At 38.2% G+C, this 27,932-nt stretch overlaps 1 protein-coding gene across 4 annotated transcripts; it reads right to left on the bottom strand.

Annotated features, from left to right (window-relative positions):
* Window positions 1-95: 95 nt before the first annotated feature.
* On the bottom strand, window positions 96-27,013 carry klf12a (Kruppel like factor 12a). Of its 4 annotated transcripts, none has more exons than XM_082164042.1 (6): window positions 26,788-27,013; window positions 13,904-13,985; window positions 10,634-11,201; window positions 6,059-6,197; window positions 1,511-1,668; window positions 96-1,423 (listed from the first exon to the last, which is right to left on the bottom strand). In XM_082164042.1, the coding sequence occupies exons 2-6, from the start codon at window positions 13,967-13,969 to the stop codon at window positions 1,230-1,232; spliced, it is 1,125 nt and encodes a 374-aa protein (XP_082020168.1). In that variant the 5' UTR covers window positions 13,970-13,985; window positions 26,788-27,013; the 3' UTR covers window positions 96-1,229. The 4 variants fall into 4 exon arrangements, with proteins under 4 accessions (XP_082020168.1, XP_082020170.1, XP_082020167.1 ...); XM_082164044.1 differs by lacking the exon at window positions 26,788-27,013 and adding an exon at window positions 23,028-23,659; XM_082164041.1 differs by lacking the exon at window positions 26,788-27,013 and adding an exon at window positions 21,175-22,696.
* Between the last annotated feature and the right edge of the window lie 919 nt (window positions 27,014-27,932).

Genomic DNA, 27,932 nt, shown 5'->3' with positions numbered 1-27,932 from the left:
ATCATCATTCTATTCTATTCAACAAGCTGTTTATTAGTTTTAAAACTCATAAGGGACATCTGTTTGGGCTTATGTCTTAAAAAAAAAAAAACACACAAGTCTTTTCTCTACATACAAATCGGTGCTTTTATTCATGCCTTTTTCTAACATATACTGTATTTATATATAAATTCACAGTTAGATCCATATAAAACTGAAATGTTTACCATAACATCATGTACAGATACATCATTGTAGAAGAGAAAAAATAAAAGGAATGCCCATTTGACGTTCATTTACACACATGATTTTTAGTCAGTGGGTTCCCTGTAAAATACTATAAATTTTGGCATCACATATTTATGGACAGAAGGGTGCAAATCTCAGAATACAGAACAAATATATGACATACAATACAAACAAACAAAAATTAGATACCACATGGTAAAGACTATAAAATATACAGACATCTGCTACACTAGTTTTGTGCACAAATGATGCAAGGAAAGTTTAAAAAGGTGTGAGAGAACGTCTCTCTCATATGACGAGTCCTGAGAGGACATAACACTACATTAATGGTACGACCGTCTCCTCACATTCAGTTATATATATATATAAAAACAACAACAACAACAACTTCAGATTTCATAATAAAGTGATAACTGGAGCCCATGCAGAGTTTGAAGCTAAAATGTGAACTTGCAGTAAATGCATTGTTATAATGTCATTATGTTTGTTTGTCTAATGTGTTTGTGCCATTATTGCCATGCCATTGTTACACTGCAAATTGTAAATTAAATGTCTTTTTTTTTTTTTTCAAAGTGACTTTTATTTGCAAAATGCAAAACCAAATCTTGCACAGAATGGACTTAGGCTACTCTGCAATGCTTTTTAGACAAAAATAAGTATTACAAAAGGAATTCTAAATATGTTTGAGACTTTTGTGAAATGAAAAACTGCAATTCCATGAGGCTTCCAATGAGTAAACCTGAAGGCAAACCTGAAGGTTTGGAGAATCAAATACATTTAACAGCAAATGGCTTTTAATAGTTCATTAGTAAAAGACTCCTTCATGAATAAACCTCACATAAAAGTGCAGAAGATAAACAATATGAGGGAAGGCAGATCTCCTAACTCCCATGTCTTTCACCTCATTATTGTTGTGCGGGGGAATCATTTCAGACCTTCTGCATGCGACACTGGCAGATAGAGACCCGCTCCGTCTGCTTATTGTCCATCAAGTGTCTTTTTCACACTATGCATGTCTGTGGGACGTGTCTGCGGCGGTGGAGGGCGAGGTGGTCCGAGCGGGAGAAGCTGCGGTCACAGTCGCTGCACTTGAATGGTTTAACACCGGTGTGTTTGCGGTAATGCCGTGTCAGCTCGTCAGAGCGAGCGAACTTCCATGTGCAGTTATCCCACGTGCACTTGTATGGCTTTTCACCTGAGAGAGAACATTTCGGAAATATTAATAAAAGACCAGACTTTTTATGGAACAGGATTCACGTTTTTAAAAACATGATAGGCTCACCCGTGTGTGTACGTCTGTGGGCTTTAAGATGAGAGCTCTTGGTGTAAACCTTATTACAGCCCTCAAACTCACACCTGTGAATGCGTCTTCTCTTTGAGTCGGGCGACTCTGAAGGCCTGGGCCTCCGAAGACTCTCAATACTGAACGGCAACAGGGAACTGCAATGACAGCATATGATTTCTAACGTTATTAAAAGCAATTAAGAATTTTCTTTTGAAGACAATTTTGTTAAGCATGAAAATGGTAGTCTGTTGTAGTTTTTAATGCAGGATGACAGGGAGAAATAATACATTATTCATAAATAAATTACAATACTTTACAATTAGTTATTTAAGTCGGTCCCACTTTATATTAAGTGTCTTTCCCCCGGTTTCACAGACAAGGCTTAAACCTAGTCCCAGACTAAACTACATGTTTGAACTATTTTAACTGAAAGCATCCTGCACTGACATATCTTAAAATATGTCAGTGCCATTGTTTTGTCTTAAGATGCACACCAGTGATGTTTTTTTCTAAGTCATGTTTAAAAAAAAAAAAAGCTACTTAAATGTCCTCCTAATTAAACTAAGGCCTAATCCTGGCTTAATCTAAGCCCTGTCTTTAATACAATGCATTTACTGTGTACATACATGTTTTTACATTGTACTTACATTTAAAAAATACCTGCATGTAATTACAGCTGTAATTCATTACTGAAATAGCATCTATAATGACACTGTTGACCCTTCCTTTACACCTTAAGTTGAGAGCTGTAGCTCAGACCTCACAACTTTGCAATGCTGTTTGTGAATGTTCGTTGGAACTGTGGTTTGGGGAAACACTGACTCGTTGAACTATTTGAAATTGCAACCATAGTTTGCTAACAATGCTTTTCGGAAACACACCCCTGAAAAGTCTTTAACCATAAATGTAAGGCTTTAAATGGCCACTTGAGGGAGCTATAAAGGAATCAATGGACGGCAAATGGACAACATCAGACATTTTCGAAATGTCTATTTAACGTCTGACAGGAAACCTCCTGGTGACGTATTGCAGATGAGCAAACACAAAAAAGTACATCTTACAGATGTGAACATCTCTGAGATGTACGTGTGCTATCAGGGTGGTTTACAGGAGAGATGTTTCATTTTTTCAATGTTAAATGATTTCTCAGTTCCCAGCTTAATATGTTCAGTTTGGTGGCACTAGTGGTTTAGAAATGACACTATTATTATTTACATTATAATATTTTCTCAGTTAATGATTAAAGGAGAATATTAATTGTTTATTTGATGAAAACCAATGCTTTTACTGTGTTAATATATTAAGTGTCAGGGAAATCTACCTGTTCTCATCCCATCTTGAAATTGATTTAAATATATATATATATATATATATATATATATATATATATATATATATATATATATGTGGCAGCAGAGGCATTTTCACCCCCCACAGAGCCACTTCCTGTTTCTTTTGGGCTACAGGAGTGTAGTGTGTGTGTGTGTGTGTGTGCATATTCATGTGCAGGATGGGGGGCATTGGGGGGGCACCTGTAGCCTTTGGCACACTCCATCACTTTTGGGGCCCCAAAGAGGAAAAGAAAGAAAGAAAACATCCTAGATCTTTTCTCCTCCATTAAACAATATCTAAATTTTTTCAAACACTGTCACTATTTTCCACATTCCATCGTGTGGAATTTGTAGTCGTCCGAGGAACTCCATCTAGAGTGTTTTACAGTAAGAATCAACTGTTAGATTGTTGTCAGTGAGAGAAGCAGGGAGGGAAACAGCAGCTGCCATCAGAATAAACTCAGCACAGCCATTTATGTTCCGTCTTTTGTTTGGATGTTTCCCAGTGGAGAACACCAGAGGGGCTTTCCAGTGGCAGTGACGTGCAGGCCAGCATCGCTATCTGGGGATCAGTTTATCAGAAAAATAAAGGTAAGAATGAAGTCCATTCATTATTGACTAGCTGACCACGGGTCAAGGAATATATAAACCTGCATCGACTCCTGCACCTGTGTCCACAACACGTTCGCATGCACTCCCTCTGAGACTGAGATCACTTCCTGAAGCTCAACTGGTTAAACAAGGTCATGTGTATGATTTTCAGGGAACGCAAGATGGCAAAATGTTTACCCTGAATACGCCATCTGACAAATATACTGTAAAAAGTTGTGTTTTTTTTTAAGTTAAGTCAACTGATCACTTTTTACAGTGTACATAAATTTAAATATTTAAACCTAATTATAATAACAAAATTAATATCACAATAATTAAGGGGAAAACATTAGCGGATTTATTTATGAATAGTTTTTCCCAATTCAATGTGTCTTAAGATATCTCCAGGGTGTTTTTTGTCAGATTTCAAATTTTGGCAACAAACTGTCTAGAAACTATATATACAAACACTACATGAATCACTGGATCAAATTCGTATTGATTGAAGAACCAACAGGTCAAATCAGCAACTCTCTCTCACACATTCTCTTTCACAATAATATTCACTCCTGCACCTTGCTATAAATCATACTGGCACCTTTGTCCTTCCCAGACACATTTAGACAATCCAGCCTTTTTGCCTCTGTCCCTACTTGCAGTCACAGGGAGAAGTTACTTTTAGATAAGCTATATATTTTTGTAGCTATAGCTCGCAAACAAATAAAGTATAGGTGCCACATACAACTCTCTGTTCAATTCTTAATTAAAGTGCCCCAATTATGGTATTTTATAGGTTCCTAATTTTGTTTGGGAGGTCTCCTATAATAGGTTAACATGCACCCAAGAAAAAAGAAAAAAAACACTTTAATTGTTATCATAATATACATTGCAGCATCACCTCTTTTCTCACAATGTCTGAAACGGTTTGATAATGGATCCTTTCTGAGAGCCTACTCTGCTCTGATTGGTCAGATGGCCCAGTCTGTTGTGGTCATGGTGTACAATAACAAACTGTACTTAAGTACCATTTATACTATACGTTAAAGAGAAAATGTATACTTTTACTCCTTTCGTTACATTTGCAGCTTCAAAGTGGAAAAAAATTATGGAAAGCAATCTTGGCTGATCGGTCATAGCAATATCCAGTTCACAAATTAATCTTTGATCAGTTCGGTTCCTTTGAATTTGACGAACTGATTCGCAAAGAGAAGTGAATGATTAGTTTTGCAAATCTTTTGGGAGACAATAACTCTATTTGTCATGTACTTTGATCTTTGAAACTCTGCAGATCTTTTACATTCACAAACAGCTATATAAACCACTATATTCAAACACAATATCTATGTCTATATATACACTCACCTAAAGGATTATTAGGAACACCTGTTCAATTTATCATTAATGCAATTAGAAAGGTAAAGATAAAATAAAGAAAGGTGATTTAAGCAATTTTGAGCGTGGCATGCTTGTTGGTGCCAGACGGGCCGGTCTGAGTATTTCACAATCTGCTCAGTTACTGGGATTTTCACGCACAACCATTTCTAGGGTTTACAAAGAATGGTGTGAAAAGGGAAAAACATCCAGTATGCGGCAGTCCTGTGGGCGAAAATGCCTTGTTGATGCTAGAGGTCAGAGGAGAATGGGCCGACTGATTCAAGCTGATAGAAGAGCAACTTTGACTGAAATAACCACTCATTACAACCGAGGTATGCAGCAAAGCATTTGTGAAGCCACAACATGCACAACCTCGAGGCGGATGGGCTACAACAGCAGAAGACCCCACCGGGTACCACTCATCTCCACTACAAATAGGAAAAAGAGGCTACAATTTGCACGAGCTCACCAAAATTGGACAGTTGAAGACTGGAAAAATGTTGCCTGGTCTGATGAGTCTCGATTTCTGTTGAGACATTCAGATGGTAGAGTCAGAATTTGGTGTAAACAGAATGAGAACATGGATCCATCATGCCTTGTTACCACTTTACAGGCTGGTGGTGGTGGTGTAATGGTGTGGGGGATGTTTTCTTGGCACACTTTAGGCCCCTTAGTGCCAATTGGGCATCGTTTAAATGCCATGGCTTCTGACCATGTCCATCCCTTTATGACCACCATGTACCCATCCTCTGATGGCTACTTCCAGCAGGATAATGCACCATGTCACAAAGCTCGAATCATTTCAAATTGGTTTCTTGAACATGACAATGAGTTCACTGTACTAAAATGGCCCCCACAGTCACCAGATCTCAACCCAATAGAGCATCTTTGGGATGTGGTGGAACGGGAGCTTCGTGCCCTGGATGTGCATCCCACAAATCTCCATCAACTGCAAGATGCTATCCTATCAATATGGGCCAACATTTCTAAAGAATGCTTTCAGCACCTTGTTGAATCAATGCCACGTAGAATTAAGGAAGTTCAGAAGGCGAAAGGGGGTCAAACACAGTATGGTGTTCCTAATAATCCTTTAGGTGAGTGTATATATATATATATATATATATATATATATATATATATATATATATATATTTATATATATATATATGTGTGTGTGTATATAATGAAAGATAGGTAGGTTGTAGACTGGATTATAAATACTGCTGATTAATAAAAATGGTGTCTTTACTCTTGGACAGCGCGGGTGATCGTCAGGGCACTGGATCCTGTTTCATTCACACTCTCCAAGGTCACGTTGGGCAGGTCATCATCCTCGCTGTCACTCAAAGATCGCCGTGGTGACAGTCCATCTGCGATTCGGTGTGTGACTGGATAAAAACAGAAGTTTGGTGCAGTTGAATTTACAGTATGCACATATGATTAAATAATTCCACAACTTACAATCAGGATACTGCAGTCCAAACAAACCCAGTGTTGATTTTCTGTACTTGATTCAGAGTTTGTACATGGATTACTGTAGCATAATTCATACTGCATGTGACCTCTGAAATGCTGGTGTTTGATGAGAAATGATTCAGTTGTGTGGACACTGACTCTACAGTTTGATTCTATGGCTGTAGCACAATAGACCAATAGACACAATAAACCAAACTAAGATTCTAATTTAATGGCACTTCAATTAATGTTTGAATAAAAGCTTTGATAGACAGCAGAGAATTTCCTTAAAGGATGGACACAGCCTAGAAATCTAGACGCACCCTAGCGGCAGCAAAGCAGGGTGGTCTAGCAACTCTCCGTTGGCTTGCGAGCTGGAAAAACCAAACTCTAGTCAGGCCAATCACATCGTGTATAGAGTCGGTGGGCGGGCTTAACATGATGACGGCAGAGTCGCGACGGTTCTGCGTGATGGCTGCCGCTGCTGGCGAATCGGCTTTGGCCTCGACTCTGGAGGACTTGGAGTTAAGCTTTTCTTTGAGAAAAGAACAAAGAACGGCACTGAAGTCATTATTAAAAAAGGAAGACGTGTTCAGAGTTTTGCTGACCGGATAGGGCAAAAGTTTAATCTATCAACTAGCTCCGCTGGTGGGAAAACGCTCTGGTTGGTTGTAGCGCTATCCTATTGCTTGCAGAGGGAATTTGAAAGACAACCGTTTATCCCGCCCCTCGGACTGAGCCCTGCCAATGGTGAGTTCCCAGACCCAACATCTTGATGTGGGTCTGGCTTGCCAGGCTAGGATGGACAGTGTTTTTAAAGAAACTTTGCAGATTTTTTTCATAGAGACCAATAAAATCACCATTAAAGTAGTACATGTGAAGTTATCTGTAGTCATAAAATACCTTTGTGTGATAAACAGATCAAAATTTAAGTTTAAAATTAAAAAGTGAATTTAATTGACATTTGAATTTAATTTGTATTGTAAACTAAAACTATAAAAAAAATGTGTTAATTGAAATATAGCTGAAATGTGACATTTAAGTTTAAATTTAATTGACATCAGTGTAGGTATTTTAAACTAAAACTATCCAAAATAATTTTTTATTAATTGAAATAAAGCTGAAATATAAATATTAGATAAAAAACTTAAACACAAATTATGTTGCCTTGACAACTAACTGAAATAAAATAAGTTGAAGTACTAAAAATGACTAAAACTGAAATAAAAAAGAAAGCTAAATGGAAAAAAAAAGACTAAAGCACAACAAAATTAATACAAATTATAATGAGAACAAAAAATATTATAAAATTAATAAAAAATATTATTAATAGTATATAAGAATGGTAAAATAACATTGATTTACATTTGATTACCCACTGATAATATCAACATCTGCTGTGTAACCTGAGCAGGTTTGATGTTTTGATGTTCAGTAATGAGAATCTCAAGAACGTGATGTCCACTTTGCCATGTGAAACGACATGCACATGAGTAAATAATGACAACATTGTACTTTTTGATTGAACTCAACTGTTCCAAGCACAACCGAATGACAGTATAGTTCACTCTATTCCTATAATAAGAGAGCTGGGCATGTTTGTATTGTTTTTGTTTGGTTGTAATAGCAATTCCAAAGGTCTCTGTTGTCTTCGTGTCATTCCATGTCCTGTCTTGTTGCCATGGATACTTCATGAGAGACTGCAGAGCATAAGGGCACGGACCCTCAAGATAGGGGGCTGGTCTCTGTGTGGGAATCGTGAATGTTTTTAATGAACTGAAATTGGATCATCAAAGTGTGAACTGCACAGGCCTAATTATGTGTCAACCTGCTTGTTTGCACACACACTGTGGGCTTCTGATGTAGATAAATGCCCTTCTCTGACTGGTCAGTATATAGCAAAAAGTGCTCTGAGACACAACACGCACACAAAAATGTATACGGAGACTTATATGACATAGGACATCTCCAACCTCTATCTATGCCTCCGCCCCAGAGGAAAACAGGATGAAAAAAAAGAGAAGAAAGAATGAATGGAAATACTTCCTAGCCACAGAGCCCATTAAAAACAGCTTTGTTGCCCAGAGGCAAGCTTTCCTAGAAAAAGGGTTTGAGTATGAGCTTGTGTGTGTGTGTGTGTGTGTGAGAGAGAGAGAGAGAGAGAGAGAGAGAGAGAGAGAGAGATAGCTGGGAGTATTTAAGTGACTTACCTTATAATTAATCAAACTAATATTCAATTTAGAACATATTGCAAATATATATATATATGTATATTTTCTAATATATATTCTTTTGTGTGTGTGTGTCTTTATTGCAGATGCTATTGTGTTTCCGCATACGCTTTGTCACTAATAAACCCAAGTGCCCTCGTTTAGCTAAGCAAAGTTTTTCCCATCGCATCTACTTCCTGCGGGGATTTAGCGGCCGCCTGTTTTGAGGAATATAAAGAGCCGAGCACAATGGAGCTGCACTCAAAAGAGCTGAGCCTGTCTAACACACAGCCGGGCTCTGGCTTCTGTCACTGACCCTGCCAGCAACATGGAAACTCGAAGAGAGGCTTTTAAACGCAGTGCTTTGCACCTACGGAGGAGGAGAGAGGAAAGTGGTGAAAGGAGGAGAATGAATGTCTTTGCAGAAGGATGGATTTCTTAACCTCACCCACCGCTTTTCTATGTCTGTCAAATACATGAGGTCAAGGGTCGGGTTGCTTGCTGGTGTACCTGATGAGTTTTGGATAAATAACTTCAAATGCAGTTTAAAAACAATAAAAAGAAAGCACAGGCTTTTGTATCGGGTTGTTATGTTTAAACACTAAATAAAATGGTTGAATATGAAAAAAAGTAGTGAAATTACAAGTGGAAGTCAGAAATTCGACGTCATTAATATTGACATTAACACAAAGGAAAAATGTGTTATGGATGATTTCTGCAGATATTGTGATTTTTTGTGTTTTTCTTAAAAGAAACTTTGGCTGCATGTTGTCTGTATTTAACAGAAAAAAATATATTAAAAAATCACAGAAGTGTACAATGAACAAAGGTCTATTTCATAAAGACCGACAAGCACTATTTGAATACTTCTTTCACCTTTCTTAAAACATCCACTTTGCTGTATTCTACTATTCCTTTTGTTTGTTTCCAACCTAGATGTTTTGCTTTTAGACGATCTTTCAAAACATAATTTTGTACATGCGGTTTACAGCAGAGATTGATCCGACTCAAAGTGTTATTTTAGTATCATTGAGATACTGTTGTGGGTTTTATTAATATTTTGAATTGGTTATTATTTTTGAGTTTTCCTTTTTCATTTTAAATTTGTTAAAAGTTTTAGTCATTTTGTTGTGCTTTTTGTAATCTTTATGTCTAGTTTTTATACATTTTTATTTTAGTTATTTTAGTACATCAGGTTAAACTAAATAAAAATGAGAAACACCTTTTTTTTTCATATGCTGGGAATTTCCCAAAATAGGAGGTTCGTGTCACAGACAGTTCAGTAAGTTTGACAGACAAATTGATGTAACAACAGGGGACTTTTCAGCTCAGTAATTTAATTGGCTAACAGCTTGAGGCTGCCTACATGTCTGCGACAAAGCGACAGTTGCAAATCCATTTGTTCTTCATGCCTGATTTTGCCATGTTGTGTCGCACCTCGTTGCATCCAACGTAGACAGCATCACTGATTATAATGGGTTCTATGCAGGGTTTGAAATTAACTTTTTCACTCATCGGCCAATTTGGCTACTAAATTTGTAAGTTACCGGCCATTCAGAACTTCTACTAGCCAAAAAAAAAAAAGAAAAAAGAAGAAATAAACCAGATTAACTGCGTCACAGCAATATATATATATATATATATATATATATGCAAACAAAATTATGTCATCCAGCCTTTCCTCCCTTCCTCTTTTATTTCATCCTCGTCACCATAAATGTAATTTAGGTGGACAGATCAATACAGGATGTTGGAAAATAAAATGTATTTTCTGTTAACCAAATGCTTTTTTAATCTTCGCTATTGCTTCAATGCAAATGAACAAGCGTGCCGTTATTTGTTGTATAGTGACGTGCATGTTCAAGTAAGCCAGATATGCGCAGATTACGTAATACGCTGTATTCAATATATCATGATGACTCACGAGTTGAGTATTTGCGCTAAATCTGCACAGATTTGGCTTACACGAACTTCCCCAGCAAAGTGAGTAACAATATAATAAGTAACACGCCAAATTGGCAAGTGATTTGACAGCGTTACCCGCATTTGGCGGGTTGGTGGGTGTTAATTTCAAACCCTGGTTCTATGTGCCTTTGTCTTTTGGTGTAGACATGGTGTAAGACATTCAAGTAGCGCTTAGATGCTTATCTATGTCTCACCTTTCCTGTGCATCCTGTTTTCCTCTAGCAGCGGCATCATGAGCCTGCTGTTGCCCAGCGATCTCACCCCAGTGTAGATCAGTGGCATGGGCTGCATCACCACCGGCACCCGTCGTGGGTGGAGGTGGACCGGGCTGGAGCAAGGAGGCATCAGCTGGGGTATGTGCAAAAACGACTGCCCCCGGAGACTCCTGGATGGGGGAGATGCCACCACTGGGCCAGAGCAGGACGGAGACATCTTCAAACGAGGAACCGGGGTTATCACTGAAGTGGAGGAAGATGAAGGCATGGATAATGATGACGGTGATGAAGATGACAGAGACTTGCTGGAAGGAGGGGACCGTGGACAGAATCGTATTGATGATGAGGACGAGGACGAGGGAGACGAGGATAAAGATGACGGTGCTGAAAGTGACGGGGAGGTTCTGGCTCTGTTGGTGGACAGGTCCACTGGCTCTGTTTGCGTCTGGAAGGGGTCGCACAGGAATCGTCTGTCGTCTGACTGTGTCCGAAATCTGCGGTTCAACACCAGCACGCCCATCTCTGTATAGTCATGGATCACAGGAGACTGAGAGGAAAGAGACAGACTGTTAATTGCTTTCGAAACAGGAGCATCCTAGGATTTCAGAAAATTGAGCTCATGTGTTTTAGAGGAATATTTAAAGCTTTAAAGAAATTCATTTAAAAATGAAAACTTTGCCATCATTTACTCATCCTGATGTCATTCCAAACATGTATGACACAACATAACAATCTATTGTGTTCCAAAGAAGAAAGTCATAGGTTTAGGATGACATTAGAGTGATTAAGTGAAGACTACTAAAAAACATTTAGCAGACGCTTTTATCCAAAGTGACTTATTTATGAGGAGAGCAATAGAAACGATCAAACCAACAATAGGGCAACAATATGCAAGTGCTGTGACCAGTCCCAGTAAGTCTAGCACAGTACACATTGCAAGGATATAGATATATAGAATAGTATGTGTTAGCATTAATGGGCCAAGTGTTGATGAAAAAGATACATCTTCAGCCGTTTCTTGTAAATGGCTGAAGACTCAGCAGCTTGAGTTAGGCAGTCCAGGTAAAGGTCAATGATGTGTATTCAGCAAGGGGACATTAAACTGATTATTACATTTATAATGTTACAAAATATTTCTATTTCAAATAAACTCTGTTCTTTTGAACTCTCTATTCATCAAATAATTCAGGAAAACACTTCATCACAGTGTATCAGCACAACTTTTTTCAACATTGATAACAATAAGAAATGTTGCTGAGCACCAAATCAAAGAATCAAGTGATAACCAGGTGTGTCACTGACTAGAGGGAAGGATTATACTTAATGTACAACATTTTTAATAACTGGTAAGGGGAGATTCTGAGTGAAATAACCTCAGATCGCTAACTTTATGGGGGCTAATGCTTCATAAACAGGGACTAGCAAAACATACAGTATGTATTGAGAGTATTTATATTGAGCCCACTGCTCCGGGTGCGTGTTCACGGTGGGTTTGTGTTCAATACTCACTGCTGTGTGTGTGCATTTGGATGGATGAAATGCAGAGCACAAATTCTGAGTATGGGACACCATACTTGGCTTATTTGTTTATTATATGAGAGGAAAACACATCACAAACATTTTTTTTTTGAAGAAAAAGCCATCTTTCAGGCATTTACTGACTCGGTTGTTATCCTAAATTAACACCAGCAAATCGCCAAAACACTCCAGTCAAACATCTCAGAAGCACTCACTCAGACTCAATGAAATCATGGACAAAAAGTGGTCTGCTGGCAGCATTATTTCTAGCCCAAAAATGTCCCTTCTGTTTTTTACTGCGGTTGACTTGGAGGCTGTTCAGCCGAAATGGAACATGTTTTGAAACTTCATCTCTCCCCCATTTCTCTCTCTCTCGACTCATGCTTCACCTTTCCCACCTTCCTATCCCTCCCCTCCTGCACGGCCCACATCCAACCCCTCGAATGGGGGGCTACCAGTCATTATGGCTAATTTTCCGAATCCGAATAGCTTCTGGTGAGGACGGCTTTAATAGTGGGGAGCAATGCATTTCCAAGAAAAGGGGCTTGGCGTTGAGCCCACTTAAACAAGAAGCACGTTTAGGCATCTGCGCCGCCTGTTGATTTAACACACTTCAAAGATGAGCTGTGTGGCCCACGCACATCCTGCACTCGACCCGAACAACGGCACGACAATGACAACTGTAAAAACGGGTAAAACAGGGTGCAAAATGTTATGTGTGTGGGTTTAGCTGTGCATGAAAATGGAGAGAGAGCATAGGACACGGGGAGTAGGGGAAACACGTGTAAATGCTTATTTGGTCAGGCCTGAAAATCTGGCATGTATCCTGAAGACTCCAAGCATGAGACACCTTAATCTAAACCACTAGAGTAGACAAGCAATACACAGTGTGTTAAAGGCAAAGTAAAGCACAGTTACTTGGTGCAAGAAAAAGTCCTGGTATTTCACTCCAATATATATATATATATATATATATAAAAATAAGGAATTACATTTTGCATAAAGATAATGAGGCCTATTTTTAGGGAGGACCATAAAGATTCTTGCATTGTAACATTTCATTTCATTACAAGTAGGCACATTTGCCCCCCATAATACCAACATATTAATATCTCCGCAATGCCATAAACGATTGTCATTGTCATGTTCTCATTACTGTAATGATATATTAAATATAATATATATTGTATAACATTCAACCTAATTCATTTGTGAGACAGTCAAACAGTAGGGTGGCCAAAACCAGTGAAATATAAACTGATTTGATAAGTTCTTGTCATATTTTCTTACCATTTTCTAAACTATAGCGAATAAACTGTGATAATGTGAGAAATGTTGAGGGTGTCTGAATACATTTTGGTTGGACTGTATTGCGTGTGGGTGTAAATAATTAGGAAAGTAATTGTCCTGAAATATCACATCTCAATAAAAATGTACTTCCAAGTCATCAATGTAGCCTTACTTGATCAATTAAAGCCTTAATTTATTTAGGACTAAGACATTGTCTTTACAGGCTTTGTGACATTCACCCACCAGAATATGTATAACAGTTAGTTTCGGTCCTCAAATTTGATTGGTCAAGTGGAGTTTCAAGAATGCAGATATCCTATAACAGCACTGGTTTGCATCACTCTGTTTGCCTGCGTTCGCAGTGATCCAAACTGTGTGACTATGATATTGAGTGTTGGAATCCTCTGACTACACCTGTGTGGCATCGCTTTGACCTCTTACCCGTCTCTGTGACTCTGCAGGATCGATTTTAACTGGCAGGCCTGGCATCCCATCCAGCATCAACATCCTGATAGCACTGTTCCTGTGAGGCATAGCAGAAAAACAACGTTAGGTTTCAATAACTTGAAGTGTTATATCACACCGTGTTGTTCTGCAGACATTCGGCCATAGTGAGGAACAGAGAAATCAAATATGTTTGCTATAACTGTGATGACACGTCTTCTCAACCTTAGATTTGTCTCAGATTATATAGGAGCTGTGCTTGGTGACAGTCCAACAGATAAACTGTGAGGATAATAACAGTAAACATATGTGAGAGAGCAAGCCAAATGGTTTTAATAAGCATTCATATATCATTCTTAGAAGTGTTTACTGCTGCTTGAGGTATTTTACAGTCATGTTTATCAGAAACGCTGTTTCATTTCACTGTATACATGCAGTATAGAGCTGAAATGATAATAACGTCACTCTGACTCTACTGACTCTGATCAAGATCTGGGGTCTCATTTATAAAACTGTGCGTAGGATCCTTACTAAAAGTGTATGTGTTCCCGAAAGCCAAAAATGACATACGCCAAAAATTATTCAGACTTATAAATCCGTTCGTACGCCAGAACCTGCGCAGAATTCACTTTATAAATCCCAGTCAGCAAGATTGTGCGCACATGCGTCTCCACCCCGAAATAACCATATATGGAGCTTACAACGCCTACAGATCCTCATCTGCATATCATTTGCATATGATTATTCATCCACGTGATAACGTTTAACGGTACAAGACATTAGGAAAATATGAAATACGGATGTGCCGTCACAGTACATTTATAAAAATCATGTAGTAGCCTATCCTTGCCTTGTTTTTGAATACATAAATCAAATAGTGTAAAATACATTTCAGAGAAAGTTTTTCTCAATCTTTTCCACTGGCCAAAATTGTATTTTTAATTGATTTATATTTTTAATGGAAACAGATAGGCCTTGTGCATTATTTGCACGAAACTATTTTCTCAGACAATCTGGTCTTATCATGATAAGCAATTATCTCTGTAGTTAAAACATTAAAACACAGCATGCCAGAGGAAAAGTGTTCAAAAACCTCGCATATTTCTATTGATTGAATATAAAAAAATTTGTAACTTCTCAGTAATGATTTCATGTTTAAGTGTTTAACTTCATTAATTTGAATGACGTATTTAATCTAAATGTTTATTTCAGAAGTAAAACAGCTTAAATCAGCTGTTATTTGCGTCAGTTTCACTAAACGGCCCAACGCGCTCGCTGGCGCGGACATTTAAGAAGGGATGGATATTTGGAAGTGATAGTGAAATTATATTTGGTATTATCTTTCTGTATATGTATAATTTTCTTTAGATTTTCTGTCTAAAAGTGAACAAAAATACATTTAACTCCAACATCGGTGTTGCCAAACTGCTCCATCTCCAAAACTTCGTACACACGGGTCAGAGTTTGCGTGCAGGTGCGCAAATTTTCCGTCAAGTTTGTTTTTATAAATCACAATCACATGCGTCGGAAGTGGCGTACGCCTGTTTTGTGCGTACGCAACAGTTATAAATGAGGCCCCTGAACAGATGCTTTGACTTCTGAAAAATTCTATTTCTATAGAATTCTATGACATTTCTATTTACATCTCTTCTTGTGAGCACAGCAGCTTAAAAACAATTGCCTCAAATTTGGCTATTTTAGATTATTTTAAAGTAACAGTCCTGAATTATAACATCTGGGTAGCCATTAGTTACTCAATAAGGAATGTTCTAATACATAACTTTGTACTGACATTGCCCATGTTGTCACATTCAGTTAAGATGCCATTAAACATGGGTAGTTTCAGCAAGGAAAGAAGCATTATACAGCAGTGTTTACAGCAGTGGGTTTACATACATTTAGTGTGTTCATGATTTAACGTGGTGTGTGTATTTGTGTGATTTGTGTGAACCTTGCACACACTTTTTAAATGAAAAAGTGAACTGTTCATGTACTAAATGTCAACAAATAGCTTCCAATTTCCAGACAGCAGGAAATGAGAGGTGAGAAAAATTTACACTTGCACAAATGACTAGAATTCAAATGGACAAGCTGTTACTTTCACTACTAGAGAATCACCCTCTGCTAGCAAATATTAGCTCCCTGCTTCAGTAATGCCATTATAAATCTAACTGGAAGGCAATGGGCCAATTACATGATACTAATTTTTCCCGGATCCATTGATTAAAATCTTCAATACAACTAATTCAATGAGGGTGATTTTTAACTTCTGAATTAAAATGAATTTGTTAATGTCAAAAAATGTCATGGCGATACAACTTTCCTAGTATCATACTGAAGAAAAAAATAAAAGAAAGAATACAATTCTTAAAATAAATCCATAAAGCAGTTTGGCACAATCACTTATTAATATATCTTATGTTTTAACAAAACCACTTCACTGCTTATTAATATTCAAGTCAAGTCATGTGGTGAAACCAACATGGAGAAAAAAAAAAAGAGTAATTATCAGTAATATCAAAGAGGACCCTTATGACAAGTCTCTTCAAATAGTTGATCATTTGACTTTTTTATGACAAAACAAGGTAAGTTTGTAAGTCAGGTTGTAAAATGTCAAATTGTGAGACCCTCAAAAAACTATAATTAATGATATTTGTTTAAAGGGCACCTATTATGTAAAATTCACTTTTACATGGTGTTTGAACATAAATGTGTGTTGGCAGTGTGTGTATACAACCACCACGCTATAATGATAAAAATCCACCCAGTGCTTTTTCTTTAATCCCCATAAATAATTTGCAGTGTCTCAGAACAACCCGTTCTCAGATTCAGGGCAATGTGTCGTACTTTTGCACAAGCCCCTCCCACAACTGTTGACCGACACTGCCGTATTAGCATAGACCCGCCCTGAGTGAGCTGTACACAGTCCGCCATTGTTTCGACGCCGGAGCAGCTGTACACAAGAATGTCTCCTAAGGGATTGAGGTGTTTTGTTGTTGGATGTAAGAATGAACATAGCAGTCTTCATTTACTCTCGTTGTTACTCGAGGATGGATCTGTACTACCAACTGTTTGTGATCCAGCTAACAGTCTCCGGAGCGATAGGCCTAACGTTACTGATCACTTTATTACAGTTCATCGAGTCGTTTTACGGATATAAAGTTTACCAGTTTATTAAGCACCCACTGAAAAGGTGTGTATATATTTGTTTACTGTTAGTTGTATCGAGTGTTTTGTGTAATTCGCTGTGTAATCACCTCTATGTACTCACTGTAAGAGAGAGAGAGTTTATGGATAAGACTTCAATGCACACTTCTTGTACTGTGTTTATTCCGCTCTTACAGTGATTCTCTGGAGTAAAATTAACACTTCATCTTTTGTGTGAAGTACAATAAACTTCATTGAACTCATCAGTATATTTTTGACCATCATTCGGACAGGGTCCGCTACAGCACGCTTGTACTAATAGTTGATAAAAGCAAGATGAAAAACAAGTTATAACCATAATTAAGCTAAACTATACATGTTCTATCTCCATACAGCATATATTATCTGGCTCTGTGGACATTATTGTCCGACCCGGGTCGAAATGAACACTGCTACTGAGAGTTTCTGTTTTGATATTATCAGATGAGATTGTCGTACCACTGAGCGCAAGCTCGTGAGGCTCTGCCCTCTGTGCCGGGAGCAGCAGCTCATTTGCATTTAAAGGGATACACACTAAAACGGTGCGTTTTAGCCCCAAAAAGTAACAATTTAAACATGCTGTAAAAAATTATCTGTTGGGTATTTTGAGCTAAAACTTCACATACACACTCTGGGGACATCAGAGACTTATTTTACATCTTGTAAAAAGGGGCATAATAAGTGCCCTTTAAAACAATCTTTTACCTTTGAAAAAATATTTTTACTCAATGGTTCATTCAGTTTCAAATGTTCATAAAATTTCATTTCAGTGTACATTTTAAGAACTTGGCGCATCGTGAACACTTTTATTTGTCATTTACCTTTCTCACATTTGAGCAAAATCTTAAAATAATTTGGATCCTACTGGTTATTATTCCAATTTTATGATTTATTTTTTTTATTTTATTTTTTTACTAAAACGTACACTGAAGAATAGGCAGCAATGGTGCATTTGGAAATGTTGCATAAGTCTGAATCCTCCCTTGGTTATTGGAGGTCATGATGTTAGTCCTGTCTCATAACTCTGCAACACTGATAAATTAAGGATTATATCTGGAAATCACCTGATTTCTTCCTGTTACTGCAGTGCTTGCAGATTCATTAGAGAGACTGGAAACTGCTGACTGTTTTGGCTTCTGTTGACCTGGTTAGTTTAGACCTGCCTCTCTCTGTGTGTGTGTGTGTGTGTGTGTGTGTGTGTGTGTGTGTGTGTGTGTGTGTGTGTGTGTGTGTGTGTGTGTGTGTGTGTGTGTGTGTGTGTGTGTGTGTGTGCGTGTGTGCGAGCGCGCCATAATCCTTGGCAGACAGGAAACGGGTGGGGTCCGAAAGGCTGTGCCCACTTAAAATCCCTACTTCCAAATGCTGTGTATATCCATGTGTGCCTGGGTTTTCAAGACAGAGAACACCCAAACCCACATTAATTGCACCAATCTGAGGACACTTCACTTCCCCATGAGTGCTCTTACCAGAGAATCTCGATTTTAAAGCATTGGTGCACACCACACCCAGGTGCTGATTGACAGCACCCCACGTCACGTGTGCATGTACAGTAACACCTCATACAACATCTTTAAGGCTTCTACGAGTTCTCGGGTACAGCCATAAGAAGTGTTTGGTTGTTTGGTGCTGGTTGGACATTGTGGTATTTTATATTTCCTTTAAACTGTTCTGAGACTTGGTCTGAATTATAAGGTAAATCTGTAATGGATGCCATTACACAAAGCTTAGTGAGCTCCCTACCTAGACAGCTTTAATGGGATTAGACTGAAGGTGCACTCTCGACACAGCAACTGTACAACCAGCTGAACACCAGTTTGGCCAGGATGGGAGGCCAGCTTGACCAGCTTAAACCAGCTAAGACCAGCCAACAAGTTTATAAATATATTTCATTCAGTACTGAAAAGTAGTTTTAACTAATGACAAATTTGTGGGTGTTATTAAAGTATTACGTCATTAGCTTAGCAACATGCTAACCTCAAAATTGAAAACGAGATCTAACAAAGCAAATCATCGTTGGTACATTTCACTCAGAAAGAAAGCAGTGACTCAACATTTTTTGTGGGGAAGTTGGCAAGTATCATCAGAATGTGACCTTGGGTCGGAGCTGCTTCCTGCCCACTGCCATGCTACTGATAACCAGGCTCAAATCTCACCAACAATGTCTCCTGTACAAACATCTTCCTCATCTCCACTCTTCCCTTTTCTCCTTCCTCCCCTGGAAAGATAACAGACACAACTGGGTCACTTTACTCACAAAACTTTGAGATACTGCTCCAAGATCAGACCTCTCCTTTTTAAAATTGATCTTATTAACTATGAGCTGAAGAATTGAGCACACTGCTCTGGATCCGTCCCCAAGATGCAGACTTCTTCTGGATTCTCCTGCTTTGCGTAATTGTCTTTTGCCAAAAAGCCCTGAGTGACTTCAGACTTTCCATTTCAACAGAGCTCATTTTCCTTGGCAGGACAACTTCTGTCGGATAGAGCCAGGACATTGTCAAACCTCCAAGAGAGAAGTGAAGGAGAGAAGAAGAGTGTGTGAGGAACTGCTGGGGAGAGGTGTGCTATTACACTATTTGAATCAACTGTGAATGCACAGCAAATTATTGGCCAGACCCTTGAAGTAAAACAATGCCAGGAACAGATGTGGCCACTAATATAAACATTCCAGTCTTCTGTACTGACTCCTCTTGTTCAGCAGATCTCTGAACAATTTCATCTGAACTTGTGATGCCACTAAATATGCTCATAAATAATATTCTCTCATTCTTGGTTCCTGTTAGAATATTCTCGTTTTGTCCCTATCCATGTCTCGGTATTGAGGAGATCTACTCCATCAGAGATTGAACTGTGGTAAATGTGGTCCCCAAGTGGGAAATTTCTATAGATAGATAGATAGATAGATAGATAGAAATATAATTGTCTTTATGAGTGAGTAACTGAAAAATAATAATAAAAAAAACATGGATTCAACACCACTGTGTTCCTCACGATCTCTCAAATTCTACTGTCTAATTTTGTGTCTAAAATGACACATTTGTGTAAAATTGACATGTTGATTTGACCTTAAATTGTTTCAAAATCTAACTTTTTTATTATATTAAAAATGTATTATGCTAAGGATCTTTCAAAACAAATGATCTGACAACGAGACGAAAACTACAACAATATTATTGTAAAATGAATCATGACAACTTCTGAGGTTATTTTCAGAGAGCATGTCCACAATGTAATAAAAGAGACGACCAAGTAGCACTGGTTTCAGTTACGCTGATGAGTGTTCTGATATGTGTGCGCTTATCAAAAAATATCAGACTGCTGAATGGCGAAATCGACCAATCAGAATCAAGTCGTCCAGAGAGCTGTGTAATAAAATAGGCAATTGCATTCTCACGATTGTGCTATTGTTTAGAATATCAGCAAGGCTGTGATTACATGTTTAACTATATATTTATATGGTTTTACTTCTGATCTATCAAGCTTGAACAGGTATATGTTGCGGACAGTCCATTAACTAGCACTACGAGAGTTGAATCTGTTAAAGTTTTTTTTAGCAATTCTTAAAAGAAAAGTCAAAGGTGGCCCAAAAACTTTGATAAAACACTACACTAAATGATAGTTGGAGGATTTATTGAGTCAGTGATCGTTCAGGGACTCTTGATCAAACTGACTGACCTCTTGGCGGCCCATTTTACGCACCTAGTGGTGATCAGTAGTTGTAAAGAGATTTTGGCATTATGGCTACAATAATAAACATTCTAGACATGATGTTGATATATGAAATCCTTGAATGCTCTTCATGGATGAAATGGCCTTCTCTCTCAGCCTCACAATCGATGCTTTGTATGAAGATTCATCTGCTCCTCGCAGTCTTTAAAGTAAATAAACACTACAGAACGTCTCCTGCAGATTCCTCAGATTTAGTTAAAAAAAAATCAGGCTTCTGCATATTCCACTTGCCTTCAGAGAGAACTAGGAGTGAACACGCTCACTTACACATCTGCTATTGATTTGAGGGGAGCCTGGAACCCCTCCGTTTAAATCTGTCAGTGTTAGGAGCGCATAGGTTAGTATTTACTGACCTCATGTGGGACCTACTTGCCTCTTGCCATACAGGTGACAGCGTCTGTGAGTGAATGGAAAGTCTGTCAAATGTCGATCAGGCCATCTATCAGGTATATGGGAAATGAATATAATCCAACCATGTCTTTTCTGTCTCACAGAAGACTAAGTCGATGAAAGTAACAGTGCGCTCTGAAGAGTGAAAGTGTCAACAAATGTTTTTCCTGTTTCGCAAACAACTCGACTAAACCTCAAGATGCAGTCTACTTTTTTTTTTTCTCCCATCTTGTCTGTAATATCTTCCTCATCTGCACAGTGTGTTGTAAGAAGTTCTTGCAGGTTCGAGATCAGCTTTACAATGGTGACGATCAAGACCTTACTAAGCAAGCCTGTTCCCAGATCAGGCCAAAAAAGATGACAAATGGCCTCTCGGTCACAGCTTGGACTGGTTTGCTGTGCTCTCTTCCATGAAGACAGCGGGCCAGAAACATCTGAAGCTCTCTCTCTGGTGTTCCGCTGGACAGGGTGAGACAGATGTGTGCAATTTGACTTGAACTATTGAACCGCATGCCGTCAAACTGTTTATTATCAGAGGTCTGGCACACACCAGGTTGCGCAATATCTGAAGGCCATGTTATTAGGCAATATTGTGCAATGTGTGGCGTCAACCGTGAAGAGTTTAAGAAAAATGTGTTCCTTGAAAATAAGAGCTTGAATAATAGGGGCAACCAACAAATGATTTTAACATTCCCTAATGCAGGTCAGTTGACTCACACTAATCATAGAGTGACTGTGTGGACTTCCTGTTTTTTATTAAGAGGCAGCCTCTGAGAGAAACATTTTGGGATATTGTCTGATCTCAATCGTAATTAATGAGCACAGCTCTAGTTGAGCTAGAGTTAATTGTGCTCAGCTGAGCAATCCATTTTGCACTTTGTACGGCGTTACATCTTGCTGTCTTCACACCTCTGATTGCTCTCAAATTTGTCAAGTACAGTATATTATACAGAAGGGAATTACATTTTCAACTGTTTTGGAGAGGACAAGCATTTTCTATATGCTGTGCTTGCATGGCTAGGACTGGACGGGCGGTATAGCTAAAAATATATATCTAGATAGTTTTATGTTATATATTTTTGTTTTAGATTTCAAATAATGCTTGTATATATATTGATATTTATTAAATTACTCTGAAAATATTTTATTGTAACCAATTAGATATAAAATCAAAACAGGAAACTAAATACAGTAAAAAAAAAGTACTTTAAAATAATCAAGGCATGTTCTCCAATGTTTTTCACTAAATTAACACACAAAAGAATGCTGGTTAATATATAAAATAAAATTAATAAACAACAATGTGTATATGAATACTTCCATGCCATTTATTTATTTATTTATTTATTTTAGTTTAATTTTACCTTTATTTATGGTATTGTTCCGTATAAGACCATAAAAAGCAACAGAAAGGTAAGGGTGAATGGGACTGGGATTTGATTCAGGCTGGATTCTGTTTTGTTTATATTTTATCAGTGTACACACACACACACACACACACACACACACACACACACACACACACACACACACACACACACACACAAACATTTTAATCCAATTGAATAAAGAATCAATTAAATGATTAATGCAAAATAACTGAACCAATTAAACTATTTAAATTGTGAGACAAGGAGAGGTCACAAAATGAACATAAAGACAAACTTTTTAGTAAATTTCATAGCCAAAATTAAAATCACAATACAATATTGGTTAGTTCTACATCACCAGAAAAGAATTGCAAATATATGGTGAATATCCAATATGTCACACTGCGGTCCAAACAACCACCCACTAAGGTGTTTGAAAGTCTTGCCTGTTTCACAGCTGGAAGAGATCTGCCCGCATTCCCAGTAGGCTGTGCGGACTCAGGGGGCAGCGATAGCCCTTCCCAGCTGTCCTCGGCATTGTGGGAAAGCCTGAGCCTCTTCTAGAACAGTGCCAGAAAAGATTCGGCCCCTAAAGCGCAGCGTGAGTGCCAGTAACCAAGCATGCTAACTAGCGTGACTGCTAACCACCCAGAGACCAAACCTCATACAAAGAGTAAACTTACAGAAAAGAAGCGAAGAGAGAAAGGAAGCAGAAGGAAAGGAGGACAGGAAAGGATGTGATCGCTAGAGATTACGCAGCCCTTCCAAAACAGATAATGACCACAAAGCACTCTTTTTTCTATCTCACAAGGCATGAGTTTTTACCCCTTGAACAATATTAGCCCTCTTCCCTGAGTGTTATGATGCCCCTGCTCGTAACGAGCAAGGCAGCTGTGTTTGTTTTCCAGCAGTGCATGCTCACACAGGGCTGGGTAAGAATTGTTTTTCCTTCTCTGCCCTCGGTGAGGCTGGAAAACTCACAGCTGCAACTAAAGAAAAAAGTGGAGAAAGTGAACAAGAACCAACAACTGCAGGTGAAAACCAAAGAAGAGACTGAAAGGAGAGAGAGAGAGAGAGAGAGAGAGAGAGAGAGAGAGAGAGAGAGAGAGAGAGAGAGAGAGAGAGAGAGAGAGAGAGAGAGAGAGAGAGAGAGAGAGAGAGAGAGAGAGAGAGAGTAAGACGTAAAGAGGTTGAGAAAAAGTACAGCTTTTAGCTCTTCTGAAATAATTTGCCCTGACAGCAGCTGTGGAGCTGAAGACAACTGTCTGGCTTTGACAGATTTCTAACCAGGAACAGATCACACATGAAACTCTCTCTCCCTCTTCCTCTTGCGTTTTGGAGGTCAGGTCCCTCCAGGAGTGGTTGTGGGGTCAGAGGTCAAAGTTCAGTCAAAGTGTTCACAGGAAGTGTATCCGGTACAGGCTCTGGTTGGAGCCCTTTTGCAGAGCTCTGTTTAATGGGCCAGGCGGTCACTGGGGAGATCTGCTGTTTCCCCGTACTGTACAGGAACCACCCTGCCACTTCACTCTTTGTAGGCTGGTGACTCACAAAGGAGATTTAGTTCCTCTGATTTGTGTTGTATGTGCACATATGTGTAGGAGCATGTCTGTGTGAAAGCATCTGGGTTTCTATACCAAGAAAAGCTGCAGTTCACTGAAAATCATTTTGAAAGCGAAAGCTTCAGTACTCCAATTCAAATGTCCATTAACTGTTGAACGTCCCATGCTGACTAGGGATGATAATCTAAAAGAAATCAAAAGTAGCAATACTAGTCTTTCTGTATTGTCACAGAGCACTAAGTTTGGTACCCGAGTGTTGTCTCTGTGAAGAACGTTCACATTTCGCAGCTGCTGCAATTGTGAATGAACAAATGTACTTCTTAGCTAAAAAGCTTAAGCTCTTATCTGGCTTGAGTTATTAATGTAACACAGTCAGTGAGTGTAAAACGGTAAGACAAAAAAAAAAGAAGGGATGTGTGTCAAAATATCAGATTTGTGCATTAGGTCTGGCACTGTATTTTACTGTATTTTATTATACACTATCCAAAATACAGGAGGAGCTGTAACAGAGGTGAAAGGTACTACTATACCATTTAAGTAATAATATGTACCTTTATTGTATATTGCACGCACTCTTTAGGGGTAAATAAAATGTACAACAATACAACAATATTGACAATAATGATAAAAATACTCACTGCTCTTTATTAGTTTTGTTTTTCTTTATTACTATTTACATAGTAAATAAATAAAAATAATTAATACTTCAAAAACTTCAAAACTATGTTTTAACTATTGATTCATTGATTTATTTCAGTTTTTTAATCAAAGGTCAGTTCAGTTTACTTTTTTGTTCTTTATTAATTGCATTGTAAATAAATAATAAATACTTAAAAAACAACAACACATTTTTTATTTAATTTATTTTAATTGTATTTTATTCATTTATTTTGTTTCAAAATTGAAACCAAATATCAAGAATTGAAATTTCACTATAGTATCGAATACTAAAGTTTTAGTCATGAAAACCCTAATACAAATAACTGAATAAACATGTATTTACAATCCACAATACTTTTAGATAGATACGGACCAACTAAACTACAGTTTTAAGTAAAAATAAAATCTAAAAACTTCCTATCCATCCATTTTTCAAACTGCATGTCCTGCAGGGCCACAAGGATGCTGGAGCCTATCCCAGTGTCTCGGATCGTTGGCAGAGAAACATCCTGTATGGATGGCCAGTCCATTACAGGGATTCTACAAACGTACAACACACAAACTCTTTCCACACCTGATTCACACCCCCTCAAACTATTGATTCAAATCATGTTTGCACGAAACCCACACATTCACCCTTTAGCTGCCTCTCACGCCCACATTGTGTTCCTAAAGACCACATCTACAACAACAACCACCCAGAGGTGAACCTGCCAGAACTACTGCTGACTCACTGGGTCATTCAAGCGCCATAGTGAGAGGAAACTTTGCTTATTTTATTGATGTTTCAGGTGAAGAAATGCTTCCAAAAACACAAGACCTAGTGACCCCCGAACTTCCTCACCATGCAACTGCAGCACAAAGCTCATCCGGTGTAGACGCGACAGACACCAGACAGCAATAGACACTCTGGAGGAACTCTCAGGTGCGGTTTCAGTTCTGTGGTGCAGACGATGCTGTATATTTATAGCTACTTAAATTGTATTTAACACAAATTGTGCTGTGGTTTTCTTGAATGAAGTCTAATTATTATTCAAAGCTTTGAAGGTCTGATTGACTTGGCTAGGAAAACCATGTCACATACTTGAGAGGGAAACCACTGGCAGATGGAGAGACACAAAATCATCCATGCCAAATCAGACCAACAGATGCATCGCTCTAGTTCTTTACTGGACTACAACAAAGCTATACTGTTCTTCTGTGCAGGTCTTATGTACACCATATACTGCATTTATCATGAAGCCTAATGTTAATTTGTCGGTATTTGAAGCAGTAGGAGAGAGAGAGAGAGAGAGAGAGAGAGAGAGAGAGAGAGAGAGAGAGAGAGAGAGAGAGAGAGAGAGAATCAGAGAAGTCAACTGAATGCAATCCTGGAGTCTTTCATAAGTACCCACAAAAAAAAACCAAAAAAAAAACAATCATATAGCATTTATATAACATTCATAAATGTGCAGAGAACTATTTATATAGCTGAAACTGCCTGAGCAGCCATGAAACATATAGGAAGAGAGAACCAAACCTCAAAACCAAACTCAAGACAGCAAAACTGTAAACACATATGTATGCTCTTAAATAATATTAAGAATTAGGCTATAGATTTACTAAGAATTCTGCCCATCTATTCAGGTCATAAAGTCAGGAGTCACAAATTATACAATTACACAAATATGTCAACAGCAATAAAAGTGAAAAAGAACCCCCAAATAAAACATCTGCAACATTAATAATAACTCTTATGCTATTAAAATGAGAAGTATTACTGACGAATGGACAGTTATGTTAACATTGAAAGTCTAATCGTTTTTTTTTTCGTTTTTTTTTTATTTTTATTTATTTTTTATAAAAAAATAAAGGTATTGATGAGCTCTTATTTACAGTGACGATTGTAACTGTCAGTTAAATGACAGCTGACAGGAGGTCTACAGTCTAACAAACTAACAGACTAAGAAGTGGTAAACTGAAAGGAAAAACATCGGACAGTACTGACCTTGTTTATTAACCTCAGTAACTGAGAGCGAGAACCACTATCCTTAGAGCGTCCTTTTGTCTCCCTCTTTTCTGTCTTGTCTTCCTCTGTCGCACTTTCTGATGTGACCCCCTCTCTCTCTCTCTCTCTCTCTCTCTCTCTCTCTCTCTCTCTCTCTCTCTCTCTCTCTCTCTCTCTCTCTCTCTCTCTCTCTCTTCCCTCCTCCGCCGTGTGTTTCTCAGGAGGAAATGAATGGATGGCTCACACGGTGCTGTTCTACTCACAGAGCTTGAGTCACATGACCAGACTGAATGAAGGGAGGGGGTGGACCCTCGGGCTGCCAGGCGAGAGGACAAGCAGTGTGTGTGTGTGTGTGTGTGTGTGTGTGTGTGTGTGTGTGTGTGTGTGTGTGTGTGTTTTGTGTCACATATAAGAGACAGAAAGTGCCAGACTATGAACATGTTGTGGGTGTTTATCTATGTATTTATGTGTTGCTTTATGTTAACTTTCTGCAGGAGAGAAAGATCTCAAATGATTCTCAGAAGTCAGAAATTTGAATATGAACTAAACATTTCTCATCAGCTACACATTAATGTTATAGCGCTCTTAATTCCCCCCCAAATCTTTCCAAAGCACAAAAGGTTCTTTATAGTGGAAAAAAGTTATTCTGATTATCAAAATGTTCTTCACACAAAAAAATGCTTCTTCTAAAGTAAGGTTCTTTGGGGACTCAAAAGTGGTTAATCTGTGGCAAACCCCTTTTTGGAACCTTTAGCCTACTTTTAGGAGTGATATTTTAGGAGAAACATCTCAGAGAAAGTTGATACTTAAATTACATGAACCAAATATCTCCATTAAGTCTCCTGAGCAATGAAATACTGACCTTTGAGCAATAAAATATTCCTCTGGGAATAAAGAAAAGTAAATAAACCAACTCTTGTTGATTTTTATTGCTCTTTAACAGCTCAATAGGATTAACAGAGATCTAAACACATCTTAATGACGAAGAAATGCCTGGATAGTGGCGAACACACCATGCTGTCTAGCTAGGAAGTTGGAGCATTATATTTTGGTCTTTAAGCTCTGTTGCTTACATGGCAAAACTGATCCGCCACAGTAAACCACCACTGGGCCAGTGGTACAATGCCCCAGAATGTCAATGACCT

The sequence above is a fragment of the Leuciscus leuciscus genome (genome assembly GCF_965113295.1).
Source record: "Leuciscus leuciscus genome assembly, chromosome: 3".
In the NCBI taxonomy this organism is placed as follows: Eukaryota; Metazoa; Chordata; class Actinopteri; order Cypriniformes; family Leuciscidae; genus Leuciscus; species Leuciscus leuciscus.
Note: the sequence above shows the minus strand (reverse complement) of the source record. Positions and strands in the feature narration are given on the sequence as shown.

What these genes read in the sequence shown, in the direction of transcription:
- klf12a (XM_082164041.1), bottom strand. An exon ending in CTGCAGAGTCACAGAGACGG is followed by an intron (nt 11,202 to 13,903) that starts GTAAGAGGTCAA and finishes CTTTCCTCTCAG; the next exon opens with TCTCCTGTGATCCATGACTA. An exon ending in CCACAGACGTACACACACGG is followed by an intron (nt 1,424 to 1,510) that starts GTGAGCCTATCA and finishes GTTCTCTCTCAG; the next exon opens with GTGAAAAGCCATACAAGTGC.